The 13,459-nt window shown below is 71.9% G+C and overlaps 2 protein-coding genes across 6 annotated transcripts; one reads left to right on the top strand and one right to left on the bottom strand.

Annotated features, from left to right (window-relative positions):
• Window positions 1-1,357: 1,357 nt before the first annotated feature.
• On the bottom strand, window positions 1,358-4,872 carry STAC2 (SH3 and cysteine rich domain 2). Of its 5 annotated transcripts, none has more exons than XM_075523100.1 (11): window positions 4,716-4,872; window positions 4,127-4,319; window positions 3,934-4,031; window positions 3,512-3,593; window positions 3,290-3,387; window positions 3,154-3,220; window positions 2,997-3,049; window positions 2,678-2,775; window positions 2,524-2,575; window positions 2,181-2,318; window positions 1,358-2,049 (listed from the first exon to the last, which is right to left on the bottom strand). In XM_075523100.1, the coding sequence occupies exons 1-11, from the start codon at window positions 4,797-4,799 to the stop codon at window positions 1,954-1,956; spliced, it is 1,059 nt and encodes a 352-aa protein (XP_075379215.1). In that variant the 5' UTR covers window positions 4,800-4,872; the 3' UTR covers window positions 1,358-1,953. The 5 variants fall into 5 exon arrangements, with proteins under 5 accessions (XP_075379215.1, XP_075379216.1, XP_075379217.1 ...); XM_075523101.1 differs by having other exon boundaries at window positions 2,181-2,270; XM_075523102.1 differs by having other exon boundaries at window positions 4,127-4,374; window positions 4,716-4,804.
• A 1,006-nt stretch (window positions 4,873-5,878) lies between these two features.
• LOC142419717 (uncharacterized) lies at window positions 5,879-12,695 on the top strand. Its single transcript, XM_075522978.1, is given in 17 exon segments — window positions 5,879-5,961; window positions 6,060-6,204; window positions 6,297-6,371; window positions 7,943-8,051; window positions 8,132-8,238; window positions 8,330-8,368; window positions 8,370-8,483; window positions 8,958-9,068; window positions 9,155-9,252; window positions 9,330-9,384; window positions 9,510-9,603; window positions 9,686-9,776; window positions 9,910-9,983; window positions 10,059-10,990; window positions 11,204-11,557; window positions 11,958-12,153; window positions 12,304-12,695. Coding segments are annotated over 17 exon segments (3,069 nt in total).
• Window positions 12,696-13,459: the final 764 nt, after the last annotated feature.

Genomic DNA, 13,459 nt, shown 5'->3' with positions numbered 1-13,459 from the left:
GGCAGCAGCTCCAGGATCTTCAGCTGGATCCTCCGCTGGAGGGGCAGGTCCTGGTGCAGGAGGGCTCGGGGACCGACAAATTCCTTGGGCCCACCCTAAACCCCCAGGAAAGAGCCAGGCTGGACCCCAAACACCCCAACAAGTCACCGCACCCTGACGGGAAGTGGCCGATGGCAGAGCTGGGCTAGACACGGGCAGAGCCCTCAGCCTCCCTTTAATGGCCACAGCCCACAGCCTGCTCCCAGCCAGCTCCGGGGGTGACCCGATGCAATTCAAGCAGGGAAGGAGGCAACTGCGGTGGCCCTGGGGGGTGACAGAGCAGCGGAAGGCACCGATGTGTCCCTGATGCCCACCAAGAAAATGGTGCCAAGATGCCCAGGGTGGGGGCACAGCCCCAGGAGGGGCTTCCGACTGCGTGTGCCAGAGCCGGCACCCTCAGGAGCAGGCCCCCAGCCCTGCCGGTCCTCGGGGGGCTGGGGACCACCGAGCAGGGGGACAAACTGCAGCCCCCACACCCCTGAGCTCAGGTCAAGCTCAGGGGAAGCTTCTGGGGGGGCTCTGCTCCCACAGCTACCCCCCCCATCCGCCCCTCAGGCAGCCCCTGCAGCTCAGCACCAAGCAGGGCAAGACTTGCAGAGGCAAAGGATGGGATGAGAAGGGGCGGGGGTCTGCACACCCCCGGGCACCAGTGCAAGGCAGCTGGGGCCAGAGCTCACACCGGGGAACCCCCCCCCGCCCCTCCAGACACCCCACGCTCACCCAAGCAGCTCCTTACCAAACCCACGCCTGCGGGTGCTGCCATCCCCACGCTGGGGACTGCCTATGCTGCGGGGACAGATGGGGACAGCCTCCCCAGGGGACAGCACACCACCCCTGGCGCCAGCCGGGGCTTTATAAGCTGGGGGGGGGTCCCCCCCACCCACAGGAAATGCAGCTGAGACCCTCCCACCTCCTCACACAGGTGATGGGACCACCTGGGCACAGGACTGGAGGGACCGGTTGTTTCCGATGCCCAGCGCGCACCCCGTGCCATGCCCACGCGCCGTGTCCCCACGTGTCACTCCCCACCCCGTGCCAGGACACCCCGACGAGCCCCTGGCACCCGCTCTGTCCTTGGCCCTGCTGCCGGCTCCACCGACGGTGACTCACCGCCGCCGGGCACAGCGTGACTCATGCAGCCAAAAAAGAGCCCCAGTGCCCATGGCGGGTGGCACATGGTACCCCACAGGGATGGCACCAAGACAAGGGGACCCCGCAGCGCGGGGGGGGGGATCATCCACACCCCCTCTGCCCGGACACGCGGCAGCACCGAAGCTCCTCCGGCCGGCGCAGAAAAATGACCTGGTGGCACCAACACCGCGGCAGCAGCAGCATTTAATTTAGGATTTTGGGCTGGAGCATCCCAGGAGCGGGGCCGGGCGCTGCCCGGGCACAGGGGGTTATTGCTTGGGCGAGCCGAGTGTGCGGCAGCCGGGCGGGGCACACGCGTGTGGGGGCTGCACACGCGTGTGTTAGTGCACAGATACAGGCGTGTGTGGCTCTGGAGCGTGCGGGTGGAGCCGCACCCACGCGTGCACGGGCAGAGGTGCGTGCCCTGGTGTACGCACGGGGATTTGCACGCCTGCGCTGCCGTGCACACGCGCCCCGGCTGCGCACCCCGTGTCTGCACACGCTGCCTGGCACGTGTGGGGGTTTAGGAGCAGCCGTGTGGGTGTCCCGTCTGTGGGCAGTGTCACCCTGGGGGCCACCCCTGTGTCCCCTGTCCCCTGCCAGCCGAGCACACGCCTCGGGCCAGACCCCAAGGGATGGGGACGCTGGGGACAGGCCTCCGGGCATGGCTGGGGGGTCAAGTACCGCCCGGACGGGGCTTCCTGAGGTGCGGTGATCCAGGGAAGCTGGAGACGCCGGGATGGGGACAGGGACACTCGGGGGGGGGGGACCGGACGCTGCCCCTCAGATCTCAGTCAGCACCTCGGCGGGGACCAGCCCCCGCTTCCTCCCGCTGGTCACCCGGACGAGGCCCTGGGTCCTGCCCACGCCGACGCAGATCTGGGATGGGCAGACAGACAGACAGATGGATGGGCAGCGGGGCACAGCCCTGGCGTTGCCCCGCTGACGACGCACCCAACTCGGTGCACCCCAGGGCAGCAAGGTGCTGGCACCGGTGGGGTCCCCCCTACCTGGTTCTCCCTGAGGCTCATGCGCCCTTGCTCCTTGTCACCCTGCACGGCCCGGCAGCTCCTCCAGACGCTCTCGCCGGGACGGACGCGCTGCACGAAGTTGGCCGGGAAGAAGCCCAGCCGGTCGCCCACCTTCCCCTGCGGCGCGGCCGAGCGGCGGCTGAGACCCCCCGCGCTCGCTGCGCCAGTGGTCTCCCCGGCATGCGGCAGGGCTGTGGACAGGCACCGGCCCCCGGGCTCGTGGCCGCCCCGGCATGCGGCAGGGCTGTGGACAGGCACCGGCCCCCGGGCTCATGGCTGCCCCGGCGTGTTCCCCCCCGAGACCCCCACGGCCCCCCCTGACCTTCCACCAGTCCTCGTTGGAGTCGTCCACCAGCGTGACCCTGTCCCCGGGCCTAGGGGGAGGGAGGCGTGGGGCAGCGTGGGGATGTCGTCCCCCCTCCGCTGCCCCCCGGGGGTCCGGCCCCCCCCGCCCCGCCGACCCCCTCCCCACTCACTGCAGTGCCAGGTCCTGGTGCTCCTGGGGCACGAACTTGTAGAGAGCCACGTAGGAGAACATGGGTGCCCCGTCCCGCCACGCCGGCCGCCGGGCAGCCTGCGGACACAGCCAGCCCTGCCCCACGGCCCCACGGCCCCCGGCCCTGCCCCGCAGCCCCCAGCCCAGACCCACGGCCCCCAGCCCCGTGCCAGTGTCCCACGCCCCTGCCCCACAGCCCACTTCCAACACCCCATCCCTTGTGCCCCGCAGCCCCGTCCCGATGCCCACAGCCCCATCCCACTGCCCCATCCCCGTCCTGCCCCCCCCCAGACCCCCACCTGCTGCCTGGGGCTCTTCTCCTCCACGCCGTCCCTCTCTGCTGGGGCAATAGCTGCTGAGACAGACGGACGAGGGGACAAAGTCAGCCCTGACACACCACACAGCCCCCCCCGTCAGGCCCCCACCCTGGCCCCCACCCCAATGCCACCCCCTTACCGCTGCCGGGGGTCCCCGCGCTGCTCGGGGCATCCCCGCTGTCCTCCATGGCCGCCGCCTTCTCACCCTAGAGCACAAGGAGGGCTCAGGGGGTCCCCCACAGTGCCCCCCACCCCTCCCCGGTTCTGGGGGGTACCTGGATGCCGGGGGACAGCTCCGTGGGGCCGGCACCGTGTGCCAGGGAGGTGCCGAACCGCAGCGCCTCGTACACGGGGTCCACCCTCACGCTGGGGTCTGCGGGGGGAGGTACGGGGGGTGTCAGGGCTCCCCCAGTCCAGCCTGCACCCCGGGGAGAGGGTGCACCCCATGCCGGGTGCAGGCTGGCTCCACGGTGCAGCCGGGGCCGGGGGGGGCTCACCTGGGGGGGGCTCACCCTGCACGGAGCCCCCCTGCTCCGGCAGCAGCAGGGGCGAGCTGAAATTGCGGCGGAAAGAGGCGGCCTGGGGGAAAAACCAGGGGGTTTGGGGAAAAGGGGCACCCAGCACCCCCGGGCAGAGGTGGGGTGCTGGGGGGGTGCTGGGACTGAGTGTGGCCCTGGGGCCGGGGATCCCCCTGTGCACGGGGGGGGGGAGGGGGGGGCGTGTGGGGGGGGTGTGCTTGCACACGCACCGACATCTCCGTGCCCACCCGTGCCCGTGGGCACGCATCCCGGTGCACACGCGTGTGCGCAGCCACGCACCCCGATGCCTGCAGTCCCCTGGGGACAGGGCTGGGGGGGGGGGGGTCGGGAGGGGGGTCGGGGGCTGGCAGGGGCTGTGTGTCCCCCCCCGCAGCACGTACCGTCTTGCCGGGGCACTGCTGGTGCGAGATCCCCTCGGAGCACCAGAGGTGCACGCCGGCCTTGCACGCCTTGCACCGCAGGCCCTGCCGCGAGTTGCCTGCAGGCAGCGAGGGGGGGTCACGGCCAGGGGCAGGGGCTGCCCCCCCCCATCGTACACACACACACACACACACCCCCACCCCCGGCACCCACCTGCGATGAGCTGCCGGCACAGCTCGCAGGGGCAATGCTTCTTGAAGACGTACTGCTGGAAGCCGTGGGTCCGCGGGGGGGACGGGGGGGTCCCCGGGCCCTGCACCCCCCCGCCCGGCCGCGGGAAGAGGCTTTCCACGCTCTTGCTCCGCAGCAGCGTCCGGAGGGACAGCGACCGCTTCAGCCGCTGCATCTGCCGGAGGGACCCCCCCCAGGGGTGGCAGGGACCCCCCCAGGGGTGGCGATGACTTCGGAAGGGGACGGGGGGACCCCTCAAAGGGTGGCAGGGACCTCCCCCCCCCCCAGCCCCCAGGGATGGCCGGGACCCCGGGAGCGGCCCCCCCGCTGCCGCCCGCGCTGCACCAGCCCAGCCCGGCCGGGATCCGGGTCAGCGGGGCCGCGGGGGGGGGCAGCTCCGGGGCTGAACCCCCCCAGCGATACCCCAAAGCGGCTGAAAGCGGTCGGGACAGGGTGCACGCTCCCCCCCGCCGGCGCACACTCCCCCCTCCCCGTGCACGGACCCCCCCCCCCCTTGCACACTCACCCCCGGTGCACACTGACACCCCCCGCTGCACCCCCCCGGCCCTACCTTGCTGCCGTGCCCGGCCCCGCGGCCGGCGGGGGGCGGCTCGGGGGGGCCCGCCGGTTCGCTCTCCCCGGGCGGCTCCGTCATGCGCCTGCCACGCCCCCCCGCCCCCCCCCCGCTGTCGCGACAGCGCCGCGACCCGGTCGCGACAGCGCCACGCTCAAGCTGCCGCCGGCCCCTCCCCGCCGGGGGGATGGAGAGATATGCTAATCCTTGGCTTCCCATTGGCTGCCGGCCCCCGTAGGGCGGGGCTTGCCCCCCATCATCAGGAGTCCCATACGGGGGGGGACACTGGGGGTACCCCCCCATGGACAGCCGGGGGGGGACAGCACCCAGGGACCCCCCCATTGACACCTGGGGGGCAGCACCCAGGGATCCCCCCATTGACAGCCCCGGGGGGGGGGGCATCACCCAGGGACCCCCCATTGCCACCTGGGGGGCAGCACCCAGGGCCCCCCCCGATATCCCAGGGGAGGGTCTGCGCTCATGCCCCCCCTTGCCCCCTGGGGGGGGGGCAGCACCCATAGACACCCCGTTTGCACCCTGGGGGGGAGCACCCATGGCCCCCCCCTTTGACACTCCATTCACCCCCCCGACACCCAAGGGGAGGGGGGCAGCACCCATATCCCCCCCCTTAACACCCCATACCCCTCCATTGGCACCCGGGGGGGGCAGTGCCCCACACGAGCAAACCCCCCTTCTTCTCCCCAAAATGAGCCAAATCCGGGCGAACTCAGAGGAATTAAAATGCAGCGGGGGCCGCGCGGGCTGGCGCAGGGCGGCCTTGGCTGCTCGCCCTGGCCAGGGTGGACTGGAACGGCTGGCGGGGGGGGCAAGGGGGGGCAGATGTCCTTGGCGGGGCTGGGCCAAGGGGACAGGGCATGGCTGGGGGGGGGGGGGCTCCAGCTGGAGCCCCCCCGGGAACAGCCCCGCGCGTCCCCCCCCCCCGATACCCCCCACTTTGCCTTGGCAACAAACACAGGGCGGGGACCCCCCCGCCCCACTATTTACTGTCAACTCCCTCCCCAAACTGGACCCAACTGGGCCAAACTGGGCCAACCCCGCTCTCACCCCACCTCCCTGCGCCTCTAAAAGTGGGGGGGGACCAGGCTGTCCCTCCCTGCTGTCACCCTGGGCGTGTGTCCCCCCCCGCGGACACCCCCCACATGCTCTTCTGGCACGGTCAACCCGGCCACTACTGGTCCAGTCCTGGGGTGCTGCACCCCATCTCCGGCCCGGGGCTGCTCAGGTACCCCCCCCCCTCCGCCTCCCGTCCTAAAGCATCCCTTGCTTTGGGGGAAACTGAGGCACGGCTGAGTGCCCCCCCCCGGGGGGTGTTTCTCGCAGGGACCCCCCCGTGCTGCCCCACCTGAAGCAGGAGGAGCCCCACGGCAGCTCCCCCCGCAGCCCCCCTGCCCGGCTCTCCCTCTGCCCCCCCCCCCCTTCTCCCACCGTGCGGCACCACGAGGAGACCCTCAGCCCCCTCCGCCAGGGTGAGCCGGGGGGGCTGGGGGCGCCCCGGGGGGTGGGACCCCCCTCCCCCCTCCCGGGGCTCAGCACCCACTTTTGCCCCCCCCCCCCCCCGGGCAGTCGCACGAGATCCGCATGATGGGGAACCCCCGGGGGGAGGCCGGCGGGGAGGGGCGGGGGGTGCTCAGGGTGGGACGGTGGCGGGGACCCCCCAAAAACCGGGGGTGAAGCCTCAGGGCAAAGCCTGGGGCAAAGCTGCGGGGCAAAGCTCTGACCTGGAGTCCCAGCTCAGCTCCAGCTCAGCCCCCGCTCAGCCCCAGTTGGGCTCTGGTCCTGCCCCAGCTCAGCCCTGGTCCAGCCCCAGTTCAGCCCCAGTTCAGCCCTGGTCCAGCTCCAGCCCAGCCCCAGTTCAGCCCTGGTCCAGCCCCAGTTCAGTCCCAGTTCAGCCCTGGTCCAGCCCCAGTTCAGCCCCAGCTCAGCCCTGGTCCAGCCCCAGTTCAGCCCTGGTCCAGCTCCAGCCCAGCCCCAGTTCAGCCCTGGTCCAGCCCCAGTTCAGCCCCAGTTCAGCCCTGGTCCAGCTCCAGCTCAGTCCCAGTTCAGCTCCAGCTCAGTCCCAGTTCAGCCCCAGCTCAGCCCCAGTTCAGCCCCAGTTCAGCCCTGGTCCAGCTCCAGCTCAGTCCCAGTTCAGCTCCAGCTCAGTCCCAGTTCAGCCCCAGTTCAGCCCCAGTTCAGCCCTGGTCCAGCTCCAGCTCAGTCCCAGTTCAGCTCCAGCTCAGTCCCAGTTCAGTCCCAGTTCAGCCCCAGCTCAGCCCCAGTTCAGCCCCGGCCCAGCCCCAGTTCAGCCCTGGTCCAGCCCCAGTTCAGCCCCAGTTCAGCCCTGGTCCAGCTCCAGCTCAGTCCCAGTTCAGCTCCAGCTCAGTCCCAGTTCAGCCCCAGTTCAGCCCCAGTTCAGCCCTGGTCCAGCTCCAGCTCAGTCCCAGTTCAGCTCCAGCTCAGTCCCAGTTCAGTCCCGGTTCAGCCCCAGCTCAGCCCCAGTTCAGCCCCGGCCCAGCCCCAGTTCAGCCCTGGTCCAGCCCCAGTTCAGCCCCAGTTCAGCCCTGGTCCAGCTCCAGCTCAGTCCCAGTTCAGCCCCAGCTCAGCCCCAGTTCAGCCCCAGTTCAGCCCTGGTCCAGCTCCAGCTCAGTCCCAGTTCAGCTCCAGCTCAGTCCCAGTTCAGCCCCAGTTCAGCCCCAGTTCAGCCCTGGTCCAGCTCCAGCTCAGTCCCAGTTCAGCTCCAGCTCAGTCCCAGTTCAGTCCCAGTTCAGCCCCAGCTCAGCCCCAGTTCAGCCCCGGCCCAGCCCCAGTTCAGCCCTGGTCCAGCCCCAGTTCAGCCCCAGTTCAGCCCTGGTCCAGCTCCAGCTCAGTCCCAGTTCAGCCCCAGCTCAGCCCCAGTTCAGCCCCAGTTCAGCCCTGGTCCAGCTCCAGCTCAGTCCCAGTTCAGCTCCAGCTCAGTCCCAGTTCAGTCCCAGCTCAGCCCCAGTTCAGCCCCGGCCCAGCCCCAGTTCAGCCCTGGTCCAGCCCCAGTTCAGCCCCGGCCCAGCCCAGCTCAGCCCCAGTTCAGCCCCGGCCCAGCCCTAGTTCAGCCCTGGTCCAGCCCCAGTTCAGCCCCGGCCCAGCCCAGCTCAGCCCCGTCCAGCCCCGTCTCTCCGCGGGGCTCCGCCCGTGGCCGTGGGCTCAGGTCGCGGCCGTGGCCGTGGCGCGGGCCTGATCCTGCCGCGCAGAGCGCGGTGCGGGTGCGTGGTCTTCCACGGCCCGCGGTGCAGCGCTGGGAGCAGCAGCAGCCGGAGCGCTGGCGCTGGAGCCGCCCGGGCGATCGCATCCTCGACATCGGTGAGGGCCGGTGGCGGGCGGGGGGCTGGGGAGGGGCTGGGGGCGCTGGGGGGGCCGTGCTCTCCCCCCCCCCCCCGCAGACATCCCCCTCTCCGTCGGCATCCTCGAACCCCAAACCCACCCCACGCTGCTCAACACGGCGGAGTTCCTCTGGGACCCCCCGAGGCGGACGCCCGTCTTCGTGCAGGTGGGAGCCAGGGCTGAACTGGGGCTGGGGGACCTGGGGGCGGCCTGGGGGGGCCACGGCGGCCCCCCCCGACCCCTCCGTCCCCGGCCAGGTTCACTGCATCAGCACCGAGTTCACGCTGCGGAAGAACGGGGGGGGAGAAAGGCGTCCCCGTCTGCATCCAGATGGACACCTTCGGGGCGGGGGGCAAGGGGGACCCCCCCGAGCACCTCCACTGCGCCAGCTGCCTCATCAAGGTGTTCAAGGTACTGGGGGGGCACCACTGACCCCAGGGCGACCGGTGCCCCCCGTTGCTGGCAAACCCGGCTCTGGAATGGGGCAGCGCCTGCTGCAACACCCCGGGGGGCTGGGTGCTCGGGGGGTGTGTGCAGGGGGGGGCTGGGTGCACGAGGGGCTGGGTGCACGGACTGTGGGTGCAGAGGGGGGTGGGTGCACGAGGGTCTGGGTGCACGAGGAGCTGGGTGCTCGGGGGGTGGGTGCGGGGGGGGGGGGGTGGGTGCATGGGGGGTCTGAGCACCCCAGGGGGCTGGGTGCCCCAGGGATCTGGGTGCACGGGCTGTGGGTGCATGGGGGGGGTGGGTGCATGGGGGGTCGGAGCACCCCAGGGGGCTGGGTGCCCCAAGGATCTGGGTGCCTGGGGCTCGGGGCTCCCGGGGTCCGGGGTCCCCGTGGGCCGCCATGGCGGTGGTCCCGGGGCCGTGCTGACGGCCCCGGCGCAGCCCAAGGGAGCGGACAGGAAGCAGAAGACGGACCGAGAGAAGGTGCAGAAGCAGCCGGCGCCGGAGCGGGAGAAATTCCAGCCGGCCTACGAGAGCACCGTGCTGGCCGAGGTGGGGCCCGGCCCTGGCACCCCTCCCTGTGGGCCGGGGTGCCCCCCGGGACCCGGCACCCCCTGACCCCCTCCCTCCATCCCCAGTGCGCCCCGTGGCCGGACGCACTGGCTGCACCCCACAGCCCCCCGCGCACCCCGGGGCTGCCGTCTCCTCACCCCTTCAAACTGCTGAGCCCGGAGAGGTGAGCGGACCCCCCCCCCCCCGGACCCCCGCCCCGCGCTGGGGTCCCCCGCTCAGCCCCGGCCCCTCTCCCCGCAGGGTGCGCGCGTCGCCCGCCCGCGCTGCCGAGAGCCCCGCGGAGAGTCCTGCTGAGGTGCGGGTGCCGTGGGTGCAGCCTCCTGCACCCCTATAGCCCCCCCCGTGGCCCCCCCGAGGGGCCGGCTGGGCTGAGAACGTCCCCGCTCGCTTCACGCCCCGGCTGAGGCTCCGCTGCCGCAGGCGCTGAGCCCCCGCGCATCCCCCCTGCAGCCGCAGCAGTGGCTGCACCAGCGCCGCTTCTCCGCCTGCGCCCGCCTCTTCGCCACCTTCGCGGGCGAGGCCGCGGGCAGCTCGGGGCCGGGGCGGGGGCAGAGCCGGCCCCCGCGGCCGTGCCCCCCCGAGCCCCCCGTCCGCAGGCGCCGACCTGCTGGAGCTCTCCCGCGGGGACCCGACCCGGATCTGCGGGGCCCCCGATGGCAGCCGCCTCCGCAACGCGCTGCCGGGCAGGTGGGCTCGGGCATCCCGCGGGGCACCGAGGGACCCCCCCCCCCCTTGCCAGGGAGCCCCGGGAGCCTCCGCGGTGCCGGCAGGGCCCGCCCGGAGCCCGCGCCCCCCGCCGGCCCCCTCTCTGCCTCCGCAGGTGCCCCCGTCCCCGGCTGGCCCTCCGCGTGTGGCGGGAGCCCACCGGGGGGGGGGCCGAGGGCGCGGAGGGTGGGTGCTCGGGCGCGGGGGGCGGCGCGGGGACGGAGGGCGCGCGCTCCCCGCCCCCTCCCCGCCCTCGTCCCGTCCCGTCCCCGGGGCTGGGCCGGGAGGGCCGCCTGGAGGAGCCGGCGGCGGCCGCGCTGGCCGGGAAGCTGGCCGAGCTGCTGGGGCTGCCCGCGGGCCGGATCCAGCGGGTGTCCCGGCGGGGGCCCCCCGGCAGCCGCATCCTCGTCAGCGACGTGGTAAGGACCGGGGGGGGGGCACCCGGGCCGGGCCGGATCCCGCAGCCGTCGCGGCCCCCCGGGGCCCCCAGCCTGCGCCCAGCGAGGCTCAGCCCCCGTGGGTGCCCCTCGCTGCGGCGGGATGGGGGTCTGGGCTCCGGGGCGGGACGCCCCCGCCCCGCCCCGCCCCGCCCGGCCCCGCCCGGCCCGGCCCCCCTCACCGCGCCCCGCAGCCGATCAGGAGCCTCCCGGCCGAGGCGAGCTGCGTGGCGGCCGTCGGCAGAGGTAGCGCGGTGGCCGCGGGCAGGCAGAGGCGGGCAGGGCACGGTGGCCCCGGCCGAGCCGCCTCTCTGGGCAGCGCAGGGCCCGGAGGGCTTCCGCCTGGAGCGGCGCTGGGGCCCGGCCCTGGAGCGCATCGCCCCGGGAAGGGAGATCGCCCGCCGGCGCCGGCGCCGGAGCGAGCCGTGCGGGGACGGAGAGGCGAGCCCGCGGCTGGCACCGGCCCCCCGCCGCCGTCCCCGAGAGCCCGTCCTGCGGGCGCCGTTCGCCCTCCCTCCGTCCCTGCCGGGCCGGGCAGAGCCCTGGTGCGGGGGGGCGAGGGGAAGGGGCCCGGCCCGGCTCCCCGCCCTCCCTCCCTCCCTCCCTCCCCGCGCTGCTGGCGGCCGCGTCCCCGCAGCCGCCGCCTCGCCCGCGCCTCGGCCCTGCTGGGTACGGAAGGACGGAGCGAGCCGGCCCCGAGCGCGGCCTCGTCCCGGCGGCGCCCGCCGGGGTGCGGGCGAGGGGGCCCGGGGGTGCGGGGTGGGAGCGGCCCCGCGGCCTCGGGGAGCCCCTGGGCCGGGGCGGGCAGCGGGGCCGGCCCCTCTTCCCCGGGCAGCCCCGGCGGCTGCGGGGCCGGCGCGGAGGAAGCCCGGGCAGAGCGGGTCCTATCCCACCCCGCCGGGCCGGGGCCCGGGGCAGCCCCCGCTGGCCACACCCAGCGGAGCCCCGTTTCTGCGTTTTGGCTCGGGGAAGGGGTTATCTCCAACGCCGAGTCCTTCCCCCGAGCCCCGTCCGGTGCGGCCGCTGCTGGCACGGAGGGCAGAGCCGGCGGCTGAAGCGAGACGGGGGAGGCCTTCGGGAGGAAGCGACCGGCGGGGCAAAGGACGGGTTTGGGAGAAGCAGGGCGGCAGCAGGGCTCCCCAGGGAGGAAGGACGGGGACCGAGAGGAGCCGCAGGACGCGGGCAAGAGGCAGGGAGGACACCGGGGCCACGCAGCTGGGACGCCCCCCAGCCGGGGCCCAGATCGGGGTGCTGGCCCCCCCAGAGAGAGGGGACGGCAGCGAGCACGGGGGCAGGTACAGGCACGGGCCCGTGGAGCCGCTGCCGGTGGGTGCAGGGTGGGGAGAAGGAAACACCCACGGCCCCCCAAAACACTCGCTGCCGAGGGGAGCCGGAGCTCGGTCCCCCGAGCCCCTCCCCAGCCGTGCCCAGGGAGATCACATACAGCGTATCACACAGACAAGGGACGCCTGAGCTACATCTATACAGAGATATATTTACTTTTCGTTAATGGCATTGTTATATCCACGCAGCGTCAAGGAAAGCACAGATTACAATATCATTAAAATAGTATTGTACAGCTCTCTCTCCAACATACCTAAAATCAAGGGAGCGTATGACAAGGTTCCAGCTCGTGTGTCCAGCACATCGGACCGAACAGACATCGTGAGCCCACCCGCGTTTAAAAATGCCTTAAAAATACGCCGGAGGCCGGCTCTGCCCCCAGCACGGGGGCCCGCGGCCACGGCAGCCCCCACGGCAGCCCCCGGGGCCTGCGCTGGCTGGGCCGAGCAGCGAGAGGGGAAAGGAGCTGGCGGACGAGAACAGCGAAGGCTGGGGCTTTGCACAGAGGAGGGGGATAATCCCATTTCAGCAGACGCCGAGACAAGAGCCGGGGCCCGTGGCCAGCGGGGAGAACCAGGGTGAGCTCAGGGGCACCTCTGGGCTGGAGGAAGCTCTGTGGCTGCAGCGTGAAGAGCCCCGGGAAGGCCGGGTGCTGGGGGTGCGGGACGGCCGGCGGAGGGGGGCACTTCCACAGCCCCCCCGGCAGCCTGCGTGCCCTCCCCGGGCAGGGCAGGGCAAGGCAAGTATTTCCTCGTCTCTTCAAAAGCCTCCGAACCCGCACGCAAGGCGAGCCGGGCAGCCGGTAAGCGCCAGCTGCGGCACGGAGAGCACGGACCGCCGGCTGCGGCAAGGGCAGCGAAGCTCAGCTCTGCCCAGCCGCCCGTCTCCCCGCCACAGCCAGAGCCGCGGGGCAGTGCCAGGGGGCCGGGGGCCAGAGCAGGGGTCACCGGTGATGGGATCCTGCGCCGAGACGTCCCCTCTCTACGGGAGCCCCGGTGACAGCCGCCACGGGGGCTGCCGAGCACTGGGCCAGGCAGCCAGGAAGGGTCCCGGGGGTGCCAGCCCAGGGGGGAGCGAGGGGCCGGGAAGGCAGGGCCCCGGCTGCCCCAGCACGGGCTGAGGCTTTGACTGAAAGAGGAAAGGGGCTTCTCCCCCACACGCCTTTTGTTTTGGCCCCATGCAACGCCCCAAGCTGCAGCACAGGGACCTCGGCACCCGGGAGCGGCGCTGGGGGCCTCTGCCAGGCCTCAGCACGGGGAGAGAACAGAAGCAAAGCAAAGCAGAAAAAACCACCCCAAAACAACGCCCCCAACCACGCAATCCTTCATCAGAACAGGACAAGATGTTTGAAACCTCTTTAAACCTCTTTTTCGGGGCACACCCCCACCACGGGACACGGTAGCGAAGAACCTTGTCATACTGATCCTCCCCCCCCCCCCCCCCCCCCCCCAGCCAACCCAAAAACCATGACACCATGGGCCAGCCATGAACACCACACTGAATAAAATTAAAAAAAAAAAAAAAAAAATTGCGATGATGTTTAGAAAATAGGAAACTACTTAAAGTTTTTGTTTTAAATAACCATTGTGGCAGCACGTTACACTTGCCACATCCTCATGGGGAACGGTCACAGAACTGGGATAAAAAAATGCTGCTGTGTGTCTCAAAAGACCAGAAAAGCCTAATTTTTGGTTGCATTAGATCTCCTCGCATTAGACCTCCCTGGAGGATCTCAACAGCGCTAGTCCAGAAGGTCTCGGGCTATTTCGCTAGCGAGGTCCCATCATCTCTCCACCCGTCTGCTCGTGAAGTCCAAGAGCACGCCGAGGGCAGGGCAGCTCCCACGGGGCTGCGCTACGTGGCCGGGATAAGGTGCCGAAAGGC

The sequence above is a fragment of the Mycteria americana genome, chromosome 22 (genome assembly GCF_035582795.1).
Source record: "Mycteria americana isolate JAX WOST 10 ecotype Jacksonville Zoo and Gardens chromosome 22, USCA_MyAme_1.0, whole genome shotgun sequence".
Taxonomy (NCBI): domain Eukaryota; kingdom Metazoa; phylum Chordata; class Aves; order Ciconiiformes; family Ciconiidae; genus Mycteria; species Mycteria americana.
This window is presented reverse-complemented; position numbering and strand designations above follow the sequence as displayed.

Bases quoted from the DNA above. Each gene is read 5' to 3' on its own strand.
- STAC2 (XM_075523100.1), bottom strand. From the start codon at position 4,799: ATGACGGAGCCGCCCGGGGAGAGCGAACCGGCGGGCCCCCCCGAGCCG. The intron at 3,594-3,933 runs GTACGTGCTGCG...TTTTTCCCCCAG, and splicing joins AGCAGTGCCCCGGCAAGACG to GCCGCCTCTTTCCGCCGCAA. The intron at 2,319-2,523 runs GTCAGGGGGGGC...GCCGCGCCGCAG, and splicing joins CCAACGAGGACTGGTGGAAG to GGGAAGGTGGGCGACCGGCT.